The 23,031-nt window shown below is 42.3% G+C and overlaps 1 protein-coding gene and 1 long non-coding RNA gene across 2 annotated transcripts in view; both read right to left on the bottom strand.

Moving 5' to 3' along the window:
• LOC138959106 (uncharacterized) overlaps positions 1–23,031 on the bottom strand; it is a gene marked incomplete at its 5' end in the record, with an annotated part of 93,181 nt that continues 70,150 nt past the window's right edge. Inside the window, 5 exon segments of the mRNA XM_070330457.1 lie at positions 1–720; positions 9,182–9,404; positions 10,039–10,270; positions 11,345–13,325; positions 17,365–17,430. Of these exon segments, the coding sequence (XP_070186558.1) occupies positions 541–720; positions 9,182–9,404; positions 10,039–10,270; positions 11,345–13,325; positions 17,365–17,430 (2,682 nt within the window). The 3' untranslated portion in view covers positions 1–540.
• LOC138959102 (uncharacterized) lies at positions 19,063–22,752 on the bottom strand. Its single transcript, XR_011453620.1, has 4 exons — positions 22,666–22,752; positions 21,996–22,127; positions 21,206–21,289; positions 19,063–19,351 (listed from the first exon to the last, which is right to left on the bottom strand). It is a non-coding gene; the product is annotated as an uncharacterized lncRNA (long non-coding RNA).

Below are 23,031 nucleotides of genomic sequence, written 5' to 3'. Positions count from 1 at the left end.
CTATATATACATTATCAAATATGGAAATCGGAATAAAATGTTCTTGATCTTAAACACAAAAATGCAAAAGGACATCACATAAGATTAAGATAATAAATAAAAGCTATATATATACATTATCAAATATGGAAATCGGAATAAAATGTTCTTGATCTTAAACACAAAAATGCAAAAGGGCATCACATAAGATTAAGATAATAAATAAAAGCTATATATATACATTATCAAATATGGAAATCGGAATAAAATGTTCTTGATCTTAAACACAAAAATGCAAAAGGGCATCACATAAGATTAAAATAATAAATAAAAGCTATATATATACATTATCAAATATGGAAATCGGAATAAAATGTTCTTGATTTTAAACACAAAAATGCAAAAGGACATTCCTATCAAAAAATAAAAGAAAAAAGAAAGTCGTCTGAGCATGAGATACATTATGTAGTAACATTCTGGTCGTTGCTTAAATCCAACACAAGCAATGTCTTCTGTCTTTTGTTCGGTTCGCTTGTATTGCAGTTTAAACTCCTCCAAAATTCACTGGCCCGAATGACGAAAAGAGTCAATGACGAAATCCTGAAGTGATGCAGGCAGCCATGAAGAACTGCTGTGGCGTAGAATAACTGCAGGCAGCTGATTTGATTTCTTTGTTGACTTGACTTGACTTGTTAAGGATGTTGGATGCTTCCTTGGAAGCGGTGGAAGCTTCACCACTTTCTGAAATATAAATGAACAAGTCATAAAGCCTGCAAACCAACCGCGCGCGCGCGTGTGTGTGTATGTGTGTGTGTGTGTGTGTGTGTGTGAGAGAGAGAGAGAGAGAGAGAGAGAGAGAGAGAGAGAGAGAGAGAGAGAGAGAGACAGCGACAGAGAGACAGGCACATTAACCCCCGCACTACACATAACAGAGACACTGACATGTTTAATTGATCAGACCATCAACCAACCCATGAGAGAGAGAGAGAGAGAAAGAGAGAGAGAGAGAGAGAGAGAGAGAGAGAGAGAGAGAGAGAGAGAGAGAGAGAGAGAGAGAGAGAGAGAGAGAGAGAGAGAGAGAGAGAGAGAGAGAGAGAGAGACAGAGAGAGAGAGGGGGAGACAGAGAGAGAAAGAGAGAGAGACAGAGAGAGAGAGAGAGAGAGACTGAGCCTGAGTCTCTCTCTCTGTCTCTCTATCTCTCTCTGACTCAGAACTTTATTACAAAAGGATAAAGGTTTTAGGCAAAGCCTATTCTTCCAACCTGTCCTTAATACAACACATAAAGACAGACGCACATAAAAAATATAAATTCAATCATATAAAATACAGAAATATATTGTATGGAATGCAACACAATGTGCATTTAAGGATAAGAGAGAGAGAGAGAGAGAGAGAGAGAGAGAGAGAGAGAGAGAGAGAGAGAGAGAGAGAGAGAGAGAGAGAGAGAGAGAGACACTGACACAGTTTAATTGAATATGGGCCTACAGCCCCTTTCAATGGGGGGGGTACACATGAATCACAGGAAAAAATAGAAAACATGGTATTTAAACGTATGCAAAATACACAGTGGTTTGTTCCAAGCTTTCCTCTATCAATAATCTTGCACATCAATGCTGCCTAATATATACATATAACCGAACAATAAATACAGCAACATCAAAACCTTCAGCGGCAATTAATCCTCATTATTATTTAACATTGACAATCTTAACTGAAATGCAAAAAACAAAAACTTTGCTAAATCTACAATTGTTTCTGTGTCTTGTTTTTTAAACATGGAAATCATACTGCCCAACTGATCACCAACACTTAAAAACTGTGCTAAATACTTTCTTCTTAACTCACAATATGTTTGGCATTCAAACAAAAGAGAGAGAGAGAGAGAGCATGAGAGAGAGAGAGAGAGAGAGAGAGAGAGAGAGAGAGAGAGAGAGAGAGAGAGAGAGAGAGAGAGAGAGAGAGAGAGAGAGACTCAGACCTTTATTACAAAAGGATAAAAGTTTTAGGCAAAGCCTATTCTTCCAACCTGTCCTTTATACAACACATAAAGACAGACGGACATAACAAAATAAAAATTAAAATACAGAAATACATTCTTCAAAAAAAGTTAAGGATAACTTTTTTACAAGCACGCCACACAAAACAGACAAGACCGATTTCTTTCATTTTTAAAAAAATTATATAATTGAACAACCAAGGAGTAATGACAAATAAAGCAAAGATCGAACGCTGCAGCGACAATTTAGCTAGAGTGTGTCAAACGTGACAACCCTCGAAAATGGAAATCACAACAATGTGAATCAGTGTCAATAACGCGTGTGCCCTTCGTTGTGTGCCAGGCATTCAACACATCGTTGGCGCATGGAGTGGATCAGGTTGCATATGAATGCTCTGGGAACTCCATTCCACTCCTGCTGGAGCCATTGCGACAGTTGACCAAGATTGGCAGGAGGAGGGTGATGTTGCTGTACCCGACGACAAAGCTCGTCCCACATGTGCTCTATGGGGTTCAGGTCCGGGTTGTTGGCTGGCCACAGCATCCTGTTGACCCTGGCCTGCTGGATGAAGGTGCTTACAGCTGCAGAGCGATGGGGAGGTGCGTTTTCATCCTGAAGAATCGCACGAGGGCCGATCGCTTGGAGGGCTGGAACGACCAGGGGTTGCAGGATCTCATTCTGGTAGCGGACACCGATCAAGTTGCCCACTACATGGTACAGAGGTGTCCTTAGACGAGTGCTGATCCCTCCCCAGACCATCACAGAGCCTCCGCCAAAACGCTGTCGTTCCAGAACAGCGCCTTCTCCGAAGCGCTCTCCGCGACGCCTCCACACTCGGATGCGACCATCAGCAGGTTCCAAGCAAAAGCGGGACTTATCTGTAAACAACACATGAGCCCACTGCTGACGTTGCCACCTCACATGTTGAGTGCACCAGGCTCGGCGAGCTGCTCGGTGATTAGCAGTCAGGGTTGTTCCTCGGACTGGACGCCTTGAACGCAAGCCAAAGTTGTGTAAGCGGTTTCGGATCGTCTGACCACTAACAACAGTGTTGGTGGTAGCTTGTAGGCGTTGCCTAATGTTGTTTGCCGTAGCAATTCTTTGTTGCATGGCCTGCCTCTGAATGAAGCAATCCTCTCTTTGTGTGGTGACTCTGGGCCGACCAGAACGTTGTTGCTCCTGCACTCTTCCAATTGTGTGGAATCTCTGTTTTAGTCTGATGATGACAGAGGGAGCCACTGCAAGTTTCTGGGCCACTTGCCTGGCAGCAACACTGTCTTGTAGCCATCCTATTGCCCTTCCTCTTTCCAAATTGCTCAGTTTTCTTCGTGGGGGGATGTTGCTACTGTGCATAATTGTGTCAGCGTGTCAACCTTTAAACACAAGCTGGTGAGCGATGTTCATAGCCAGTTGTAGCACGTGCATCACAACCTTTTGCCCTGGCATGCGTTCCGCAAATTTCATGGGGCTATAATAAACACCCTTTTTCTTCCAAAATGCAGAAGCTTTTGAGAAGTCCCACAAAGGGAAATAACTCTGCCTGCCAAACAAAATTCTAGGTCAAGACTCATTGTTCATTTGTTAATTAAAACACATTAATCTTTTAATTAATATGTCGATGTTTTGAATTTTTTGGCAATTTTTTTATAATTAGATCCGTTTTTTCAACCGATCTTTAACGTTTTTTGAAGAGTGTATATTGTATGGAATGCTCCTCCGAAAACGGCGTATGGCTGCCTAAATGGCGGGGTAAAAAACGGTCATACACGTAAAATTCCACTCGTGCAAAAAACACGAGTGTACGTGGGAGTTTCAGCCCACGAACGCAGAAGAAGAAGAAGAAGTATGGAATGCATTTAAGGAATTACACAAGGAGAACTCAAAAATTACAAAATTACATTGACATAGTTATACCTTTCATTTGGGAGTAAAGTTGCTCACATCAGCTACATATATCCGTTAACTCTAGTACAACATGTTTAGCAAAATAACAATCGAACGAGAGAGAGAGAGAGAGAGAGAGAGAGAGAGAGAGAGAGAGAGAGAGAGAGAGAGAGAGAGAGAGAGAGAGAGAGAGAGAGAGAGAGAGAGAGAGAGAGAGAGAGAGAGAGAGAGAGAGAGAGAGAGAGAGAGAGAGAGAGAGAGAGAGCGATCAATCAATCAAATGAAATCAAATTTTATTTTACGAGGGTTGTGGCACAAGCAATACAAACGAGCTTCTTTTCAACCAGCCCTCGCCCAGAGAGGGACTTCTCTAATATTATATACATTGAGAATACTATATGTCCTATATGGCTTGCTGTGTCGTACCAGATTTGATTTACACGAGTTTTTTTTTTAATATTGAACTGCGAGCGAAAGCGAGCTGTTCACTATTTGAAAAAGCAACGAGTGTAAATCTGGTACGATACAACAAGCCATGTAGTATTCTGTTTATCCCCGAGTACGCTAGTACTAGGGCTCAGCAGACTTTAATTGTGTGTCTGTCTGTCTGTCTGCACTTAACAGCTTATTGCTGGGAAACTACTGGGCGCAGTTCGTTCAAAAGTTGATACACTAACTTGATAATAGGTCCGATTGATCATATTAAAACTTCGTAATGTTACCTGGGACCTAAATGCGAAATAAACCACAAAAACGACTAGGCCGTAGGAGGAGTTCACACCGGCGGGGCAACACGCAGCCATTGACCTGATAGAACAGCCGAACGCGTCACACAAAAATACGTCATGACAAAGTTACACGCAAAGCGAAAGAGACTTTGACGTCATTTACTTTTGTTCGGAATTTTCCGTCTGTTCCTAGCTTGTCAGTGAAGACCTGACGTGAGTAAGCTTACCCAAAACGTCTTTGTTCTCTATTCTCATTGCAGCTGTGAAATAATCAGTCTTGTGTCTCGGTCGTGTAGGTACAGAGTTTGCTTCTGCAATCATTGTGTTCGTGTTGATGACGGCTTCATAAGACAAAATAATAAGCGAATCTATCGCGAGGAAGGCGCTTATGTACAAATAACCGAACCCAACCCATTTTTTGGGGTGCGTATCGCTGCATTTTTCTGAAGAATAAACTGCATGTGATTAATTTCATCCGTTTAATGCTTGTCGAAACATATCTGATCACAGATGAGGTCGCAGTTTGTAGGTTGAATCTATGAATCGGCCAGAGATAGATCTGCATTTCTGGTCAGAAACCAACATTCACACCACAGACATTCCAAACATTTATATTTATTGAGCGAGCCAGTCTGAAGAGTACTCGGGTCCAGCGCGAGCGTTTTTTTTATCCTACATACTGTATTTACGTGTATTTTACTGAAAATGTCCTGGAGTCGAGGCAGCTAAATTGAAGACGCTTTTTTTGGAACCTCGATCTCTTCTAAAGCCTCGTGCAATCTATTACGTCAAAGTAAAGAAACGTCACTCTGAAAATGTGGCGTGACGTGTTAGTTCTAAAAATTCATCGAGGGTAATTAGCGAGCGCACTTTTTACATTTAGTCAAGTTTTGACTAAATGTTTTAACATAGAGGGGAGAATCGAGACGAGGGTCGTGGTGTATGTGTGTCTGTCTGTCTGTCTGTCTGTCTGTGTGTGTGTGTAGAGCGATTCAGACTAAACTACTGGACCGATCTTTATGAAATTTGACATGAGAGTTCCTGGGTATGATATCCTCAGACATATTTTTCATTTTTTTGATAAATGTCTTTGATGACGTCATATCCGGCTTTTCGTGAAAGTTGAGGCGGCACTGTCACGCTCTCATTTTTCATCCAAATTGGTTGACATTTTGGTCAAGTAATCTCCGACGAAGCCCAGACTTCGGTATTGCATTTCAGCTTGGTGGTTTAAAAATTAATTAATGACTTTGGTCATTAAAAATCTGAAAATTGTAAAAAAACTTTTTTTTATAAAACGATCCAAATTTACGTTCATCTTATTCTCCATCATTTTCTCATTCCAAAAAAATATAAATATGTTATATTTGGATTAAAAACAAGCTCTGAAAATTAAAAATATAAACATTATGATCAAAATTAAATTTTCGAAATCAATTTAAAAACACTTTCATCTTATTCCTTGTCGGTTCCTGATTCCAAAAACATATAGATATGATATGTCTGGATTGAAAACACGCTCAGAAAGTTAAAACGAAGAGAGGTACAGAAAAGCGTGCTATCCTTCTCAGCGCAACTACTACCCCGCTCTTCTTGTCAATTTCACTGCCTTTGCCATGAGCGGTGGACTGACGATGCCATGCTACGAGTATACGGTCTTGCTGCGTTGAATTGCATTCAGTTTCATTCTGTGAGTTCCACAGCTTGACTAAATGTAGTAATTTCGCCTTACGCGACTTGTTTTTTCTATAATGACGTTTGTCTCGGTGACTTTGGCATCATAAGCAGTGAACAAGTCGCGTAAGGCGAAAATACAACATTTAGTCAAGTAGCTGTCGAACTCACAGAATGAAACTAAACGCAATGCAACGCAGCAAGACCGTATACTCGTAACATCGTCAGTCCACCGCTCACGGCAAAGGCAGTGAAATTGACAAGAAGAGCGGGGTATTCGTTGCGCTGAGAAGGATAGCACGCTTTTCTGTACCTCTCTTCGTTTTAACTTTCTGAGCGTGTTTTTAATCCAAACATATCATATCTATATGTTTTTGGAATCAGGAACCGACAAGGAATAAGATGAAAGTGTTTTTAAATTGATTTCGACAATTTAATTTTGATAATAATTTTTATATATTTAATTTTCAGAGCTTGTTTTTAATCCAAATATAACATATTTATATGTTTTTGGAATCAGCAAATGATGGAGAATAAGATGAACGTAAATTTGGATCGTTTTATAAAAGAAATATTTTTTTTACAATTTTCAGATTTTTAATGACCAAAGTCATTAATTAATTTTTAAGCCACCACGCTGAAATGCAATACCGAAGTCCGGGCTTCGTCGAAGATTGCTTGACCAAAATTTCAACCAATTTGGTTGAAAAATGAGGGCGTGACAGTGCCGCCTCAACTTTCACGAAAAGCCGGATATGACGTCATCAAAGACATTTATCAAAAAAATGAAAAAAGGTATGGGGATATCATACCCAGAAACTTTCATGTCAAATTTCATAAAGATCGGTCCAGTAGTTTGGTCTGAATCGCTCTACACGCACACACACACACACAGACAGACAGACGCACATACACACACACATACACCACGACCCTCGTCTCGATTCCCCCCTCGATGTTAAAACATTTAGTCATAACTTGACTAAATGTAAAAACAGGACCCTGCCAGACTTGCTTGACATGACCTCATTTACATGATATATACACGTGTGATTTGAACGATTATCATCTCACGAGTGTCTCTCTCACGTATGTAGAATAAATATATATATACACACACGTTTAACATTTAACATTTAACAGAGAGAGAGAGAGAGAGATATGGATGGATGGATGTTTTATTGTTCTAATCAATGATTTGATTTTGACAATTTTCAGTCAAATGAAATTGGTGCATAAAACGAAATTACTAAGGGTGAGATACATTGGGCTTTTAACATAGCCTACACATGCAAATAAGTGAGGCAAAATAAAGAAAGAGCCTGCCAAATGCTGAGACATAATCATGGAAACATAGCTTGGAAAGATTATATAACTTAAGCAAACATTGTCAGACGACACCAAGACACATACACAGATATACACGTACAGACACGGTCACACACACACACACACACACACACACACACACACACACACACACACACACACACACACACACACACACACAGACATACACACACACTCACACACAGATACACACATGTGTGGGCACACACACAGCAAATTATATGCAAATATACACATATGAAGCAGTCATTAAATGCATACAACAAATGTATGAAACTATTACAGCATACACACACACATATACACACGCGCGCGCGCGCACACGCACGCACGCACGTATATACATCAACATACATACATACACGCACGCACGCACGCACACACACACACACACACACACGCGCGCGCACGCACACACACACACACACACACACACACACACACACACACACACACACACCAATTAACGCACATATTTTCCGAGATGAAATGCATAATAAGAAGAGGTTGTAACATGCCAGGGAGTTAACGTTTACGGCACCTTCAAGTCAATCTCTTGTTACGGGGAATGCATCAATGATTCCAGAGCATGATACATGTATATGTTCGTACAGGGAACGCGAGAATCACGTGAGCGGTTCGTTTTCTGCAAGTCTTTTTTGTCGCATTCGTGAGGCCAAGAACAGGTACTTTGCAAAGGATACAAGCTGATCCTCCACCGTACAAATGAGCAAATATCGTAAACAGTCTTCGTCTGAAAAATACTGTATTCTGCCAATATATCTCTGCCTGATGCCATCGTAAGTGGGGCAATAAAAAACATGGCTTTCGTCTTCAGCAGTATCCGGGCAGAAAGGATAGTCACGACTGGTGTCAGAGTGAGAGTAACGATGTCGATGGGCATTGAGAGAGAGAGAGAGAGAGAGAGAGAGAGAGAGAGAGAGAGAGAGAGAGAGAGAGAGAGAGAGAGAGAGAGAGAGAGGGGAGGGAGAGAGGGAGAGAGAGAGAGGAGGGAGAGAGAGAGAGAGAGAGGGGGGAGGGAGGGGGAGAGGGAGAGATAGAGAGAGAGAGGGGGAGGGAGAGAGAGAGAGGGGAGGGAGAGAGAGAGAGAAAGCGAGAGAGAGAGAGCGAGAGAGAGAGAGAGAAAGAGAGAGAGATAAAGAGAGAGAGAGAGAAACAGAGATAGAGAGAGAGAGAGAGAAAAAGAGAGAGAGAGAAAAAGAAAGAGAGAGAGAGAGAGAGAAAGAGACAGACAGATAGACACAGACATACAGGCACATTAACCCCCGCACCACACACACATAACAGAGAAACTGACATGTTTAATTGATCAGACCATCAACCCATATGAGAGAGAAAGAGAGAGAGAGAGAGAGAGAGAGAGAGAGAGAGAGAGAGAGAGAGAGAGAGAGAGAGAGAGAGAGAAGAGAGAGAGAGAGCGAGTGAGAGAGAGAGAGAGAGAGAGAGAGAGAGAGAGAGAGAGAGAGAGAGAGAGAGAGACGTACATAGCAACAGCCATCCTCGACCCACCCACCAAACCCCACCACACACACACGCACATAACACACCTTGGGAGCGGAGGTGACAGTGAACTGATCAGGAGCGAAGGGAACGTTTACGGCTCTCGTATTTCTGTCCATCGTGGGGGGCACTCTGCTGGTGAAAGTCCTGTAGTGCAACCCCCGCTCCTCCATCTCCCTGACCTGTTTCTGTAGACCAGGCACTGGGATGCGGGGCTCCTGTGTTGTCCACTCCATTCTGATCTTGCCGTAGTCGCTTTGTCCTGTCTCCCTGTGACAAAAAATGCTATGCAAAATTTAACCGTAACACATTTCCGGGAAAGTCCTCGATACAAGGCTTCCGTTAAAAAAAAAAATGCGCGGGGAAGTACACTGCCTATATGCTATATAATTCCACTTAAAAAGTCCTTCAAACAGCGTTTTCATCAAACATGAGTAAATATGCTGGTATTCCTCTCTTTTGATCATAGACACTTGACACTTCAAAATTAATCTGGTATCAAGTGTCAAAATCGCTATGTCCTGAGTCAGTGTGGATCCTGTACTTGCTTTACCAGTCTACATTGGGGTTTGCGTATTTGAAACTTTTTACATTTAGATTTATCACAGTAAAGTGAAGAAGGTTCTAAAAAAAAACCCCACCAAACTCATATGTTTTCATACTTTTTTAGGAACTTAAAATCTTGTTAAAAAAACCCACTTAATTTCCTGTAGAGATAAGACATTTATCTGCGCACTCCGATAAGCCGCAGAACAACAAGCCAGCACTAAATGCAGGCAACAGTGGGAGATATATGTGCTGGCAGAGGATTGAACCCCCAAAACCACGACACCTTCTATCAACATTTGAGAAACATATAGGAGTTTAGAGCTGAAACCCAATCCAATGTCTTCATACAGCTCACCGGTCTGCAGGCATCGTGCCCATGCGTCCTTTTAGTACTCTGATTGGTCCACGGTGTTCAGGGGGCGGGTGCTTCTCGTGACTGACAGTTGCGGCACGTGCAACACGCAGGCCCGGCTCTCCAGGCCCCCACTGACACCAGTTCAGCAGGTTCTTGATGGCCAGCAGCGTTCGCAAGCTCTCGTCACCATGGAGGTCTCCTGCATCGGCTTCCGGGTAGGCTTTGGGATAGGCTGTAACGGTCAGATCAATCTTACAGCATCACAGTTGGGGAACTTTTCCGGCTGGGTAAATCTATTTTCTTCTTAAAGCCATACCATTTATGCATGTGCCCAAGAAGTTTATGAAAACTTCAAAGATAAAATACCCCCTCCCCCTAACCCTACTCCCCAGCCAGTCGCTTTTCAAACTCCGTAAACAAAAAAAGATAACACTATTTTGTACAAAATGCGCTGAAAGTCGGGAAAGGGGGACGTCGAAATTGAATGAAATAACTTAGCTTTAAAGTATCTTAAGGCTGGAGTATACACCTGAGGCCATATTTCAAAGTGGTTAGGCAGTTTTAAAGGTTTCTTTTTATGTTAGTTCAGTGTTTTGTTTATCAGGAAAAAACAAAATGAATAGAGCTTGTCGCGCAAAATTTTGAGATAACGACTGAAGTTTGAGCATAGGTATGAGATTTTTTCACGCAAACCCTACTTAAGAAATTGTGATAGTGTATTGTGAATATGTAAACAAAAAAACAATCGGATGATCACAAACTGAAGAAGAGAAATAGGGAAGCAAAATAGAACATCAAACATAGTGATTTTACAGGTGAATTTGGAAAAAAAAACCTTATGTATCCATTTTTGAAGCCCAATTTGAAGCATGGAACACAGTTAAACATAAATTAAAAGTGTTAAAGTGGTTACAGTGTTCAGAAATAGTGTTATATAACAAGTTGAGTTATCCCTCAGCGCTACTATCACCGTCGGCCATGTTGCTCTTGTAGGCCGTGTTACACTCATGACGTCACTGGCACCGGGGGCTGTCTCTCGCGGAATGGACAGGTGCGCGGAATCGGTTTTTATTCAATAAAAAATCAGCCACGCAAAATTTTACAAAACGGTCTTCGGAACATTTACCAGATTGCTATTACACATGTTTTCGGCGAATACAAATTTTGCACTTTAGTAGGCCTTTAAGGCATTTCCTGGCAGTTGACTCTCATCAGAATGGTCTGGCAGCTGGACATATCCAGTCTGCACGAAACTAACTTACTAAGCACTTGGACGCAGACAACATACAATCCACAGACATCTTACCGCTGAACAGCTGTTCCAGCTTCTTCATATCTGCTGTCTCCATCTGCTTTTGATTCAACTTGGTCAACAGGTATTCTGCCTCCCGGGCGTGTTCTCTGGCTATCAGCGCGATTCTCCTTGACTTTTTGTTGCCAACATGACTTACGCTCGGTTGTCGTGCAGGGTGTGTATGGGAAGAGGTGGAACCCTGGCTCAATGTGGCAACTCTTTCTTGCATGTGGTGCGTAGGGGGTCCTACCTCCCACAGTCTGATAGGTGGCGGCACGCTGCGGTGCTTGTTACGCGACTTTGCCAGTTCGTAATCTACTGAGTGGATCCTTATCGCGCTGCTCTGCCACCTGAGCGATGTCTCGCTGGGCTCACCTAGTGACAGTTCTGGGATACATGACATTTTGTTAGTTGGTACAGCTGGGGTGAGCTTGTCTAAGTCACGGCCCTCAATATAGAATCTTTTAGCGGTACCATATTTTTTATTGAGGTATTGCAGACGCTTGTAACTCGTGTCCAACTCAGCCACCTCGAGTATTGGCAGAAGTTTATTCATGCCAGAGCCGGTTAGCCGGGGCCTTTCTCCCTTTCTTGGAGTACTAAACCGTGTCGGCTTGATCCGGTATTTGGGTTTTTCGTCTCTCTTGTCCAGTAGAACGCCGCGGGGCATTTCCTTCACGCCAGTATGAGACACGAAGGGTGTCACCGGAAAATTGACACTGGCTTCCGTTTGTTCCTCCTCTGAGTGTGTGAGCAGTGCTGGTTGTCCTTGGGAAGAGACATGTGGCAGACAATCCTCGGTGCTACCAAAACCTGGGTCTTCAGGAATCTCGAAATGCACGTGGGTGACGGAACTGTGGAACTGTGGCCGTGGAACTGAAGTGTCACTAGGGATTTGTGGTAGTTTGGATTCTTTGGAACTGATATCAAACCGCTTTACTGACGTCTTTGTAGACTGCGCCACGTCTTCTAGCAAAGCCAGAGAAGACGTCCCGGAGAGACAATCATCGGAATGAGACCGCGAGCCCACCGTATCAATCAGCAGCTGTAACTGAGATGATACGCGTAACAGGGAAGACGTATGAAGACTAGATGCTTGAAATACGCTCTGTAGAGACGTTTGAAGACTAGGTGCTTGAGATACGCTCTGTAGCACTTCGGAACTAGTATCAGAAGGCACTGCTGACAGCTCTGTGCGGTTATCGATCCGTGGCACTGTCGACGGCTCTCTCGGACTTTCATCAGAAATCAGACTTGACTGCGGTCTGGGACTCGCATCAGTAGTCACACTTGACAGCGGCAAGATACTCTCGTCAGTGGTCTCTGCACTGCCATCAGATTTTAGTGTAATTTTAGACATGTCAAATGACTCAACCTCATCCTCCAGAACCTTAGAGTCCAGAGGACCGCTACTTCCCGCCTTAACGTTTTTGTCCAAGGTCAGCTCCTTACTCTTACGTGGGTGGTCAGTAAGTAGGGTCCCCTCTTTACCTGTGGGAACAGGTGCTGATTCAAAAATGCGTCTGGTGGAAGGCGAAGTTTTGAGGTTCTCTTCGTTTTCGTGTTTTCCTGTCATCTTGCAGAAATCGTCAGGCAGTGAGTGATCGCTGTCACCTATTAGCAAGCTTCCTTTCTTGCTTATTTCAAGCCCTTCAGAGACAGTAGGTCGCTTCTCTTTGCCACTATCAGATGCACCAGAGGATTTCGCATCAGACTTCCCAGGTACAGCAAGGGAGTGTCTTGGTGGTGGCTGTGATCTCCCGGGAGCAGAATGAGGATTGATTAGTGACATTTCATTAGAAAATTTCCCTGCTGGCCCCTCGGGAGCTGTGGGAAACCACAGACGTGGCTTGAATGAAATCTTGGCTTTTCTTCGCTTTTGAGACGTCACAATGTTCCCTGTCAGCATGGTTTTGGTCTTTTTGTACACTTTGACTGCAGTACTGGCTTTCTGCTTTCCACCTGACCAACGCCTTCCTCTTAGGTTCTTCCACTGTGCAAAGACAGACAGACAGACAGACAGACAGACAGGCAGACAGGCAGGCAGACAGACACACACACACACGCACTCATCAAATTTTGGGTCTTTTAAGGGCAGGTGGGCCAGTGCAAAATTGACCAAATCGTTCAAAACACTGTTTTGGGTATTTTAGCAGATTATGTTTCCATAACATACCTATCATCCATGTGTGTCGGTGTTTTTGTCAAAAGTGTCCTATTTATCTGTCAATAAAGACAAAATGTGAACATGTGTGGCATTGATTGTCTTCTGTAGTCGATATTCCCCCGCCAAAAAATGTCTCATTTCAAAGGCTAGTTACGGCTTTGTCCTCAGCAAAACAGTGCATTCACGACATACGAAACTGCGCAGCAGCTCTTGACCTATAACATGACATCAGTGTTTTGATGAATGTTCCATTCACTCAGCCACTTGTCCGTTGCAAAGGCAGCAATCGTAATCGAACGAAAATGTCCTTATTTGGAAGGTACTCGACATCCATTGGTTCGTTTCATAAACCGAAATCGGGAACCAGTTTACTTTGTGAGTGCGCATGCTCAGCTTACGAATTTTGCATACGGAAACTACCGAAGAGACTCTCGGCCATGACGGGAACACCCGAAGTTCACTCGGTTTTACAACATCCTGGTTACACATCAAACGATCGGTGACAACCGAAAGCGAATTTTTCCTTGAGAAACAACCTTTGATACGATAACAATGGCTCGAAATAAGAAAGAGGACAATGTCTTTATTAGTTCGGTTAGCAACAACAAGTAGTTCCGCTGGTACTAGGCCAAAGTTTGGATTCTGTCGGTGTTTCCGATACAGAGGAAAGCTTTGATCACGCAGATCCACAGGTCGCCATTTCCGAACACGCCATGCAGCACACTTTTTACGTCTCGGCACTGGCTTGCTTTGCGCTGAATTTGAGTCAGTTTCTGTGCAGTATCTCCTCGACAAGCAAGTTGAGCATTTGCTACGCAAAAAAACAAAAACAGGAGAAAGTATCCAACATCAGTCAGATTATCGGTAATGTTTGCTGGGCCTGCCATTTCCCGAACGAAACTGGATCAGCAACTGTTTGTATCAATCTGCACTTTCGTAAATTCCGTCACTGTCTTGACGAACTGTGTCATTTTCTTCACCGCGATACACAGTTCATTGCGAAGAGCTTCCTCAGTAAATCGTTCAGATTCCACGTACGATTTGTTGTCAAAAAACAACTCAAACGAAAGTTTCAAACTCATCATCCTCCATCTTGCTTGTCGAAGCACCAAAGTACTGTAACGATGTAAAAACAAAAGCAGAAAACTTCGAGGAAACCAACAAATCGACGAGATAACGGAAGGAAATAAGTATCGTTCTGGCTCAAGTAAGTTACCGTTAAAAATACCGTTATTCTCGCATGCAAATACAAACGAGAATCGGGTCATTGATACACGCGTTTAGCGCTGGGGCAGTATCCCCATGCTGGTTGACAGAGGGAAAGAAGGGATGGACGCATAAATTCTCTGCTGGCGTGCTAAAGGCTAAGTAGTTTGCAATTCAAATAAACTAAGCTGTTCATTCATAACACAGTTTTGTCCTTGTGTGTCTGTTTCAATAGTGTTTCTGTGGTGTTCAATCTTCAATGTCGTTTTTCTCAGTTCAGCCATTTTGCCTACGGTTACGTCTTGGGTTACGCGATTTCTCTGGCTGTAATTTAGCTAGAGCAATATTTTCTTTTGTAGTTTGTGCAGAATATAACATTCTGGGGGATTACGAAGGGATTTTGCTGAAATTTTATTATAGTCATATCCAGATTATTTCAAAAAATAATTTCGCAAGCGTTACCCTAAAGTTTGACAGTTGTAACAAAGAAGTGTTCCTAACTCCAAATATAAATATAATAAACAAGATCTGCTTCGTAATCCCCTAGAGCATACCCAGAAGGATAAAATAAAACAATAATTAGAAGTGTGACAATCACATCTGATGAAAATCCGTGTATCTCCTGTACTCCACTTTTGTCTGTATTTTGACTGTTTTTGTCGCGTAAAACAAAAACCAGCAACCGAAAATACAAAAAGTGACTATTCTTTGTCATCATTTGTTCATTTCTTTCATAAAATAACATTCAGACACAATAAAACATTCAAAATTAAAAAAAAGGTAGTGCACTGGCCCACCTCCCCTTAAGGTGACTGTCGCTGATGTTTGTATCTGTTTTGTTTAATGCACATCAACACCTTGTCACGGCAAACAGACATTTTCTCTGAGGATAGCACAGAAAGTCGCTGCTGAGAAACACGTGCTCTGCCATTTCTACACATACTTACATAAATATATATGCAAAATCGTTTAAAATATTGAGAGAAAAGAGAAACAAAATAAAATGAAACGCTGTGGTCCGACCTTAAGAGAGGTCTTTCAATCGCTTGAAAATGACAAAACACGTAATTCATTGAGCTTTTTAGAACCACTCGTTCAGACGGTTTCACAAAATCTAGAGAAAAACAGTCTAGTCATTTAGCTGATACTTCTTCTTCTCCTTCTGTGTCAATGGGCTGAAACTCCCTCGTACTCTCGTGTTTTTTGTTTGTTGCTCAAGTGGGCTTGTACGTGTATGATCATTTGTTTTTTAACCTGCCATTTAGGCAGCCATACGCCGATTTTCGTGACGCATGCTTGGTATTTCTGTGTTTCTATAATCCACCGAACTCTGACATGGATTCAGAGGATCTTTTCCGTGAGCCCTTGGTGTTGTGCTTGTGTGTATTCACGAAGGGGAATAAGGCACCAGCAGGTCTGCAGGTAAGTTGACCTGGGAAATCGGTAAAATCTCCACCTTTTACCCACCAGGCGCCAACACTCATCCACTAGGCCATGGCGCCCGTCATTTTTTTTTTTTTTTTTTTTTTTTTTGTCCTCACACCTGTTCCTTGTTCCGGTATTCTCTCACACCGCCCCGTCCCTGCATTCGCTGCTCCATCCACATCTGAATTTCGTTCCGCTTCCAGACCTGTCGATTTTACAGACGCTCCAGGGAGGGATGTCGGGTCGTTGCGGTAGGCTACCCTCGGAAGTTGACACTGCACTTCTGCTGAGTCACTTCGACGGTGTTCAGTAGTGGGTCTGTCCCGCGCTAACGGACTCAGCCCACTACCTACTATGCCCCCTACTAACGACATTGACTGCTAAGTCGCGGAGCCAGACTAAGTGAGCGTCCCCTCCAGAGAGCAGACCGCCACCACGTCCCTCCGTCGACCCCCCAGAACGTCACACGTTGAAGACTGACAGCAGAAGTACTATTCAGGGAAGGATGGAACAGGAACAATGAGACCAAGGTCACCATGAGAGCTCCGGGCATGAAGGGCCACAAGAGCAAGGACATTTTATAATTTTGGATGATTAATGAGATGAGGATGATTATAATGATGATGCTATGGATTTCCAATTTGGTTTGAGACTACGTGACAGGGCAGCACTCTACGCTTACTGTCATAATATATCCTGGTGTCAACCAGGCCCGAGAACTGCCGCACCTGCGGTGTTGGTCAGGTAAACAGAACCTGAGCACCCTCAAAGTCGCATTCGTTAAGTGAATGACACTCGGCTGTGTGATTCCAGCCTTCCCATAGGAACCATAGCACTTCCACTCTGGGTAGGAGCCGACCGTAGCCCGAAAAACCCACATGACCCTGATGGGATTCGAACCCACGACCTCCCGGCCCGCAGCCCGATGCGCTAACCACTGCGCTACGGGGGCCGGTGCGCCCGTCATTTAGCTGGTACAACTTTTGAGCTACAAAGGTAGAGCTCCGTTGTGCTTTGGTCGGGCTTTTAGACCCCCAATGATGACCTCGAAGTATAAAATGGAAGCGTACCAATTTACAAATGTGTAAGTAGCTTTTGCTGAGAACTCGTTTCACGGAACCCACATTCTGTTGTCCGTATACTACGAGTTCTGTTTAAACTGAATTTCTGTTATCATCTGCGTGACTCTTTTACGTAATCTACTGACACAAAAAGCAAACGTCCGCCTACAAACCTTTTCAGCTTTTGTGTCGATTCCAAGACTGTTTGCCATCTGCATTACCTTGCCACGAACCTGACACTAAAGCAGTTAAAACAGAGAAAGACAATATGTATTCGCCAAACTAATAGATGGTATTCTACTATTACCGCGTGTTCAAAACTTTTATTTTAACGCTTTACCTGCACTACAGAAGCACAATACATGATATAACACGTACAGTACTGGTGGATCAACATAAATCGCTCCACATAACTAATCACGAGTATGATACCAAACTAGCAACTACAGAACCAGATACACATAGTCCCAGATTGTCATTAGCAGGGGAGCCCCCACATGCCTTTGGTTCTTGCACTTTGTCATTCAGAAGGTCAAGTTTGGCGACAGCAAATGACGTCGTTCTCGTAATGTCATTAATATAATAATAATAATAATAATAATAAATGAGCATTTATATAACGCAACATCATAACTTTACAATTATGCTCTTTGCGCTTGACACATAAATTTAAAACACACACTCTAAACAAAAGTGTTCCACTCCTGAACACCCTTTCTGTAACCACTTCTGAACACCCTTTTAGTAGAACACTTTTGGAACACTTTTGGAACACAAAAAGTGTTCTATACACAAAAAAGTGTTCCAAAAGTGTTCCAAAAGTGTTCCAAAAGTGTTCCAAAAGTGTTCACATCTGAACACTTTTAAGTGTTCACCCTGCTGTAACCACTTCTGAACACATAAAAGTGTTCAGGTTAACACTTTTAGAACACTTTTGGAACACTTTTGGAACACTTTTAGAACACTTTTAGAACACTTTTGGAACACTTTTGGAACACTTTTGGAACACTTTTAGAACACTTTTGGAACACTTTTAGAACACTTTTGGAACACTTTCATCCTGCACTGTCATACAATTCAGAAAGACATTAAAATCAAATTTTGTGAGCAAAGAAGCATTTTTAATTGACAAAAAGACATGTCTGCAGCAGTCGCAGAACAAACGGGTCTGGGGTAGGAATTGTTGAACACATAATATACCGAGCAACAAAATTAGTCATTGTTTGATTGACAAAATCTTCATCAATTATAGAGTTAGAATTATTAAACCACAAAAGTTTAATGAAGGCATGTTTGACCTTGCTTTTGTGTGATTATTTTGATGCTGTGACTGTTTTAACACACGGGACAAGCAGGTTTATCGTAAAACACATAATGCGCGCTCGCAGCACGTGCAAGTGGAGCAGGAGAAATCTGATGTGTGAGATGTGTTCACTAATGCATTAGCAACCAAAAGAGACCATGGCACGCTTGCTACCAGTCTCACTTTTGAAACAGCCAGGATGCCAAGATTGACACCACCAAAATGCCAGGTCGATTTAAAGCTGGGGGTGATCCAGAAGCGCTGGCATGGGCTTTAAACGTTCATGTGTCAACAGTTTATCACCTTCTGCAATGTTCTGGTGACATTGGAAGCACTGCAGTTATGCAACGCGGTAGATTTTTTCGCATTACCCCAATAAGACAAGATCGCAATTTCCTTCCACAACGTCTTCGACATCGATTCAATTCAGCCGCTGACAATACCAGGATCATCACTGGAGTGGAAGCAACCAGTGTCCGATCAGTGGCCAGAGAACGCGAAGAAGGCTGACTGAGCGAGACCTCCAAAACTTCGTTTTGTCCTGTGTGTTGAAACAATCGCAGCATCAAAATACTCACGCAACAGCTGTATCAAACATGCCTTCATCAAAATGTTGTGGTTTGATAATTCTAACTCCATAATTGTTCGAGATTTTGTCAATCAAACATTGCAGAATTTTTTCGCGTTTCTTTTGTTGCTCGGTATATGTTGCTATTAAATAATATGAACGGAGCTCTGGTAAACCCCATCTTGAAAGTTCACACACGAAAGTCCGATAACAAAAACACCCTTCAGAGTTGGGAGGATTCCAGGCCCTTGGTCTTTGGTTTAGTTTTCAACTCGCTGTCCGGAACATCCTGTTCGAAATAAAAGTGAGTTTTAGAACATGATGCATTTCCAACTCTTAACAGGTTTGTGTTAAACGTTTGTACTTAATTGATAACACTGAAGTGTAAATCTTAACTAATAGTGGACTTCTTCTTGCTGTCAGCAGATCTCCAACAATCGCAGTTACAGGTAAACTGTTTTTTATTCCAGAACGGGCATAGGTCACATAACAGAGAACAAATACGTCACGTCCAATTCGCTGGCCTTCCCAACACACATTGACACTCGCATGCACGCACATGCACACACGACTGAATGTAAAAAGTAATCCCTCTTGAAGCAGGAGTCTGTCCCTAAGAACAAAAAGTAGAATTAAAATAGGTCTTTCGCAAGGATTTCATTAGCGCGTGGCCACTCTGGAAAATGGCACTCTACAAATTGTTTATATATAAGGTAAGCAGTAAACCGTACTGCTAATGTGGCGAGGCCTTGAGCACGCCCGTTTTCCTTAACTCGTTCTTAAACCTATGTGAACCCAGGGAAAACACCTTGTCAACAATCACTGGAAGCCAAAGATCACTGTCGCAATTAATCGTGAACTCCGATGAGTTTTAGTTCAAAGAAAAGGGTGTCATATTGAATGCACCCTCTAGTAATCCGTTTGTAAAGAAACTACCTAAGTTTTGTTGGTTTGATCTAAATAATGAATTATAAGGAAATCATTTATTATGTAATGTATTCTATATTATAGAATGCATTCTATAACGTTCCGAACTGCCTTCTATGATAAAATGCATTCTATTTACACAAAATACCAAAATGCTTTTTATGATAGAATGCGTTCTTTAACGTCCTGAAATGCATTATAATTTATATGCATAATGTCCCGAAACTACAACAGGCCAGCCCCGCAAAGAAAAGCAGAACTACACACACACACACACACACACACAGCCACACACACGCACAGAGAGAGAGAGAGAGAGAGAGAGAGAGAGAGAGAGAGAGAGAGAGAGAGAGAGAGAGAGAGAGAGAGAGAGAGAGAGACAGAGAGAGAGAGACAGAGACACAGAGACAGAGAGAAAGAGAGAGCTGTGTGTGAGAGTGTTTGTAGATCTGCTTTCGAAGCAGGGACCATACCGAGCTGGCCTGTAGAAGTTTTGTGGCGCTTTATGGAATGCATTCTATCATAAGAATGCATTGTTGGACGTTATAGAATGCATTCTATCATAGAATACATTTCTGGGCAAATGACAAGTATGATTGAATGCATTCTATATTATACAATGTTTTCTATTTTATAGAATGCATTCTATAAATATAGAATGTGTTCTATGATATGGAATGCATTCTTTAATATAAAATGCATTCTAATTTCTATCATAATTTTCTAAAATATTTCATTATTTAGATCAAACTAACCAAAACTTACAAACGGATCGCTTTTAACTCACGTGATCTCAAGCTAAACCTACGTGAACCGAAGGAAAACACCTTGTCAACGACCATTGGAGGCCAGCGATCACTGTCAAAACCAATCATAAACTCCGATGAGAATATTTTCAAAAGAAAAGGGTGTCATATTGAATGCACCCTGCATACACTGTTAGCGGCAATGGCAGATCCAAGCGGATCAGCAGCGTGTTGTCTGTTGGCCATGATTTGACTAAAGCTGGCCTCAGTGTTTACGGCACTACTCTACCACAACGAATGGAAATTCTGAGTAGACTTAGTTCAGGAAAACATTTTATCATTGCAGGCCTCAGCACTCACTGAACTTAAAAATATGTATATTTTTTCCACCTTTAAAGGAGAAGACTGCAAAATAAGGCAGCATTCTCAAAATGTAACTGCGCTGTATCCCACAGAAATCTTAAACTTACATGAAGTGCATCCACAAGGTTTCGTCGCATTACTGTTAGCTCCATCTCCAGAAAGTGAACTGCCTCAGCCAAGCAGTATGGTTCCTGCACACACAAGATGCATGTTAAGAAATCAAACACTATTTTACTGAAGTTCCACATCGTAGCAACACTGACAAGTGTTCTGATTCTCATACTTTTGTTTATTGTGAAACTGTGTATCAACATTTAGATTTCTGTCAAATGTGGAAGGAGAGGGGGCTGGCTGTGTGTGTGTGTGTGTGTGTGTGTGTGTGTGTGTGTGTGTGTGTGTGTGTGTGTGTGTGTGTGTGTGTGTGTGTCCACATATGAGTTTGGCGACTGTGTTTTGCACGGAGATATTAATTTTGAAACAGAGTATTTCAGCAAATAGTATAATCAATGATTCCGCAACCGCCGGCACAATTGGCCTAGTGGTAAGGCGTCCGCCCGGTGATCGGGAGGTCGTGGCTTCGAACCCCGGCCGGGTCATACCTAAAACTTTAAAATTGGCAATCTAGTGGCTGCTCCGCCTGGCGTCTGGCATTATGGGGTTAGTGCTAGGACTGGTTGGTCCGGTGTCAGAATAATGTGACTAGGTGAGACATGAAGCCTGTGCTGCGACTTCTGTCTTGTGTGTGGCGCACGTTAAATGTCAAAGCAGCACCGCCCTGATATGGCCCTTCGTAGTCGGCTGGGCGTTAAGCAAACAAACAAAACTTATCAGATCAATTTGAAAATCAATATTTCTCTGCAAAACTACACAATATATGCAAATGCAGGACATGCGTACCTTGGTAAACACGTCTGGGTTGCCGTCAGTGCCTCCTGTTCATCCTCAGTGCAATTCAGAAGAAATGTGCGCAGGTTACGCCCACATCGATTCGCCACATGGGCACATCAGCTCAAACGGCTTCCCAGTTCCCTGAAAGTGTGATAGATCTGTGAAATCAAATACAACCAAGCATGCATAGAATTATTCTAAATTGCGCACACAATCAACCTGGCCACTATTATGATGAATGTTGTTCATTAATGTATGCTGTTTTTAGCCTACCGCTTCACTTTATCTAGCGTGCAGATCGTACATCTATGATCTAACCAAAGGAAGAAGAAGAATCCGAACATCTGCCAATGTATTGCTCTGACCACAGGCGGAAGGTATCGTTCACTGGACCACCATTATAATTATAAGGAACCCCTGGACATACAAGTATAACAATAACAAAAAAACCAAGCACATCAACCAGAATAAAAAAATCAACATCAAATTGAAATAGAGTTTATTTACCAACGCAGAACTAATGTAAAAGGTCCACTGATCAGCTGAAACCGTTGCGACAGCAAAATTAGAGAAATTGCCTTAAAACGTCCACAGATACAAGTAACGGGAACATGTTAGAACAAAAATACGAGTGACTAAGCTTAGATGAATTAATACAAAATCTCAGCAAGCAACTTACAGATAACAATCGGAAATCCTGAGCCAAATCAACGCAGCGACAACGCAGACAGGTCCACAGATCTAAAAGTGTCAACGTTCTTTTTGGGTCCAGATGAAGCATGATGGGACAATTAGTAACATTATTAAAGTGTAAAAATAAAAATGCTAATACTTACCGCTTATTAGATGTCTCAGATTAAATAAATGTTTGATGAAAAAATATAAGCACAACACGATTAAAAACAAAAACAAAAAAACGTCCCGCAGCGGTCTAGGGGGTATAAAAATTCTAAGCGACGCTAGATCCCGACGAGTCTCCGTAGCTCAATCGGTAGAGCGCTGGCATGGCAAGGCGAAGGTCTCGGGTTCGAATCTGCTCATTGCC

Source organism: Littorina saxatilis, linkage group LG2 (genome assembly GCF_037325665.1).
Source record: "Littorina saxatilis isolate snail1 linkage group LG2, US_GU_Lsax_2.0, whole genome shotgun sequence".
Classification (NCBI taxonomy): Eukaryota; Metazoa; Mollusca; class Gastropoda; order Littorinimorpha; family Littorinidae; genus Littorina; species Littorina saxatilis.
This window is presented reverse-complemented; position numbering and strand designations above follow the sequence as displayed.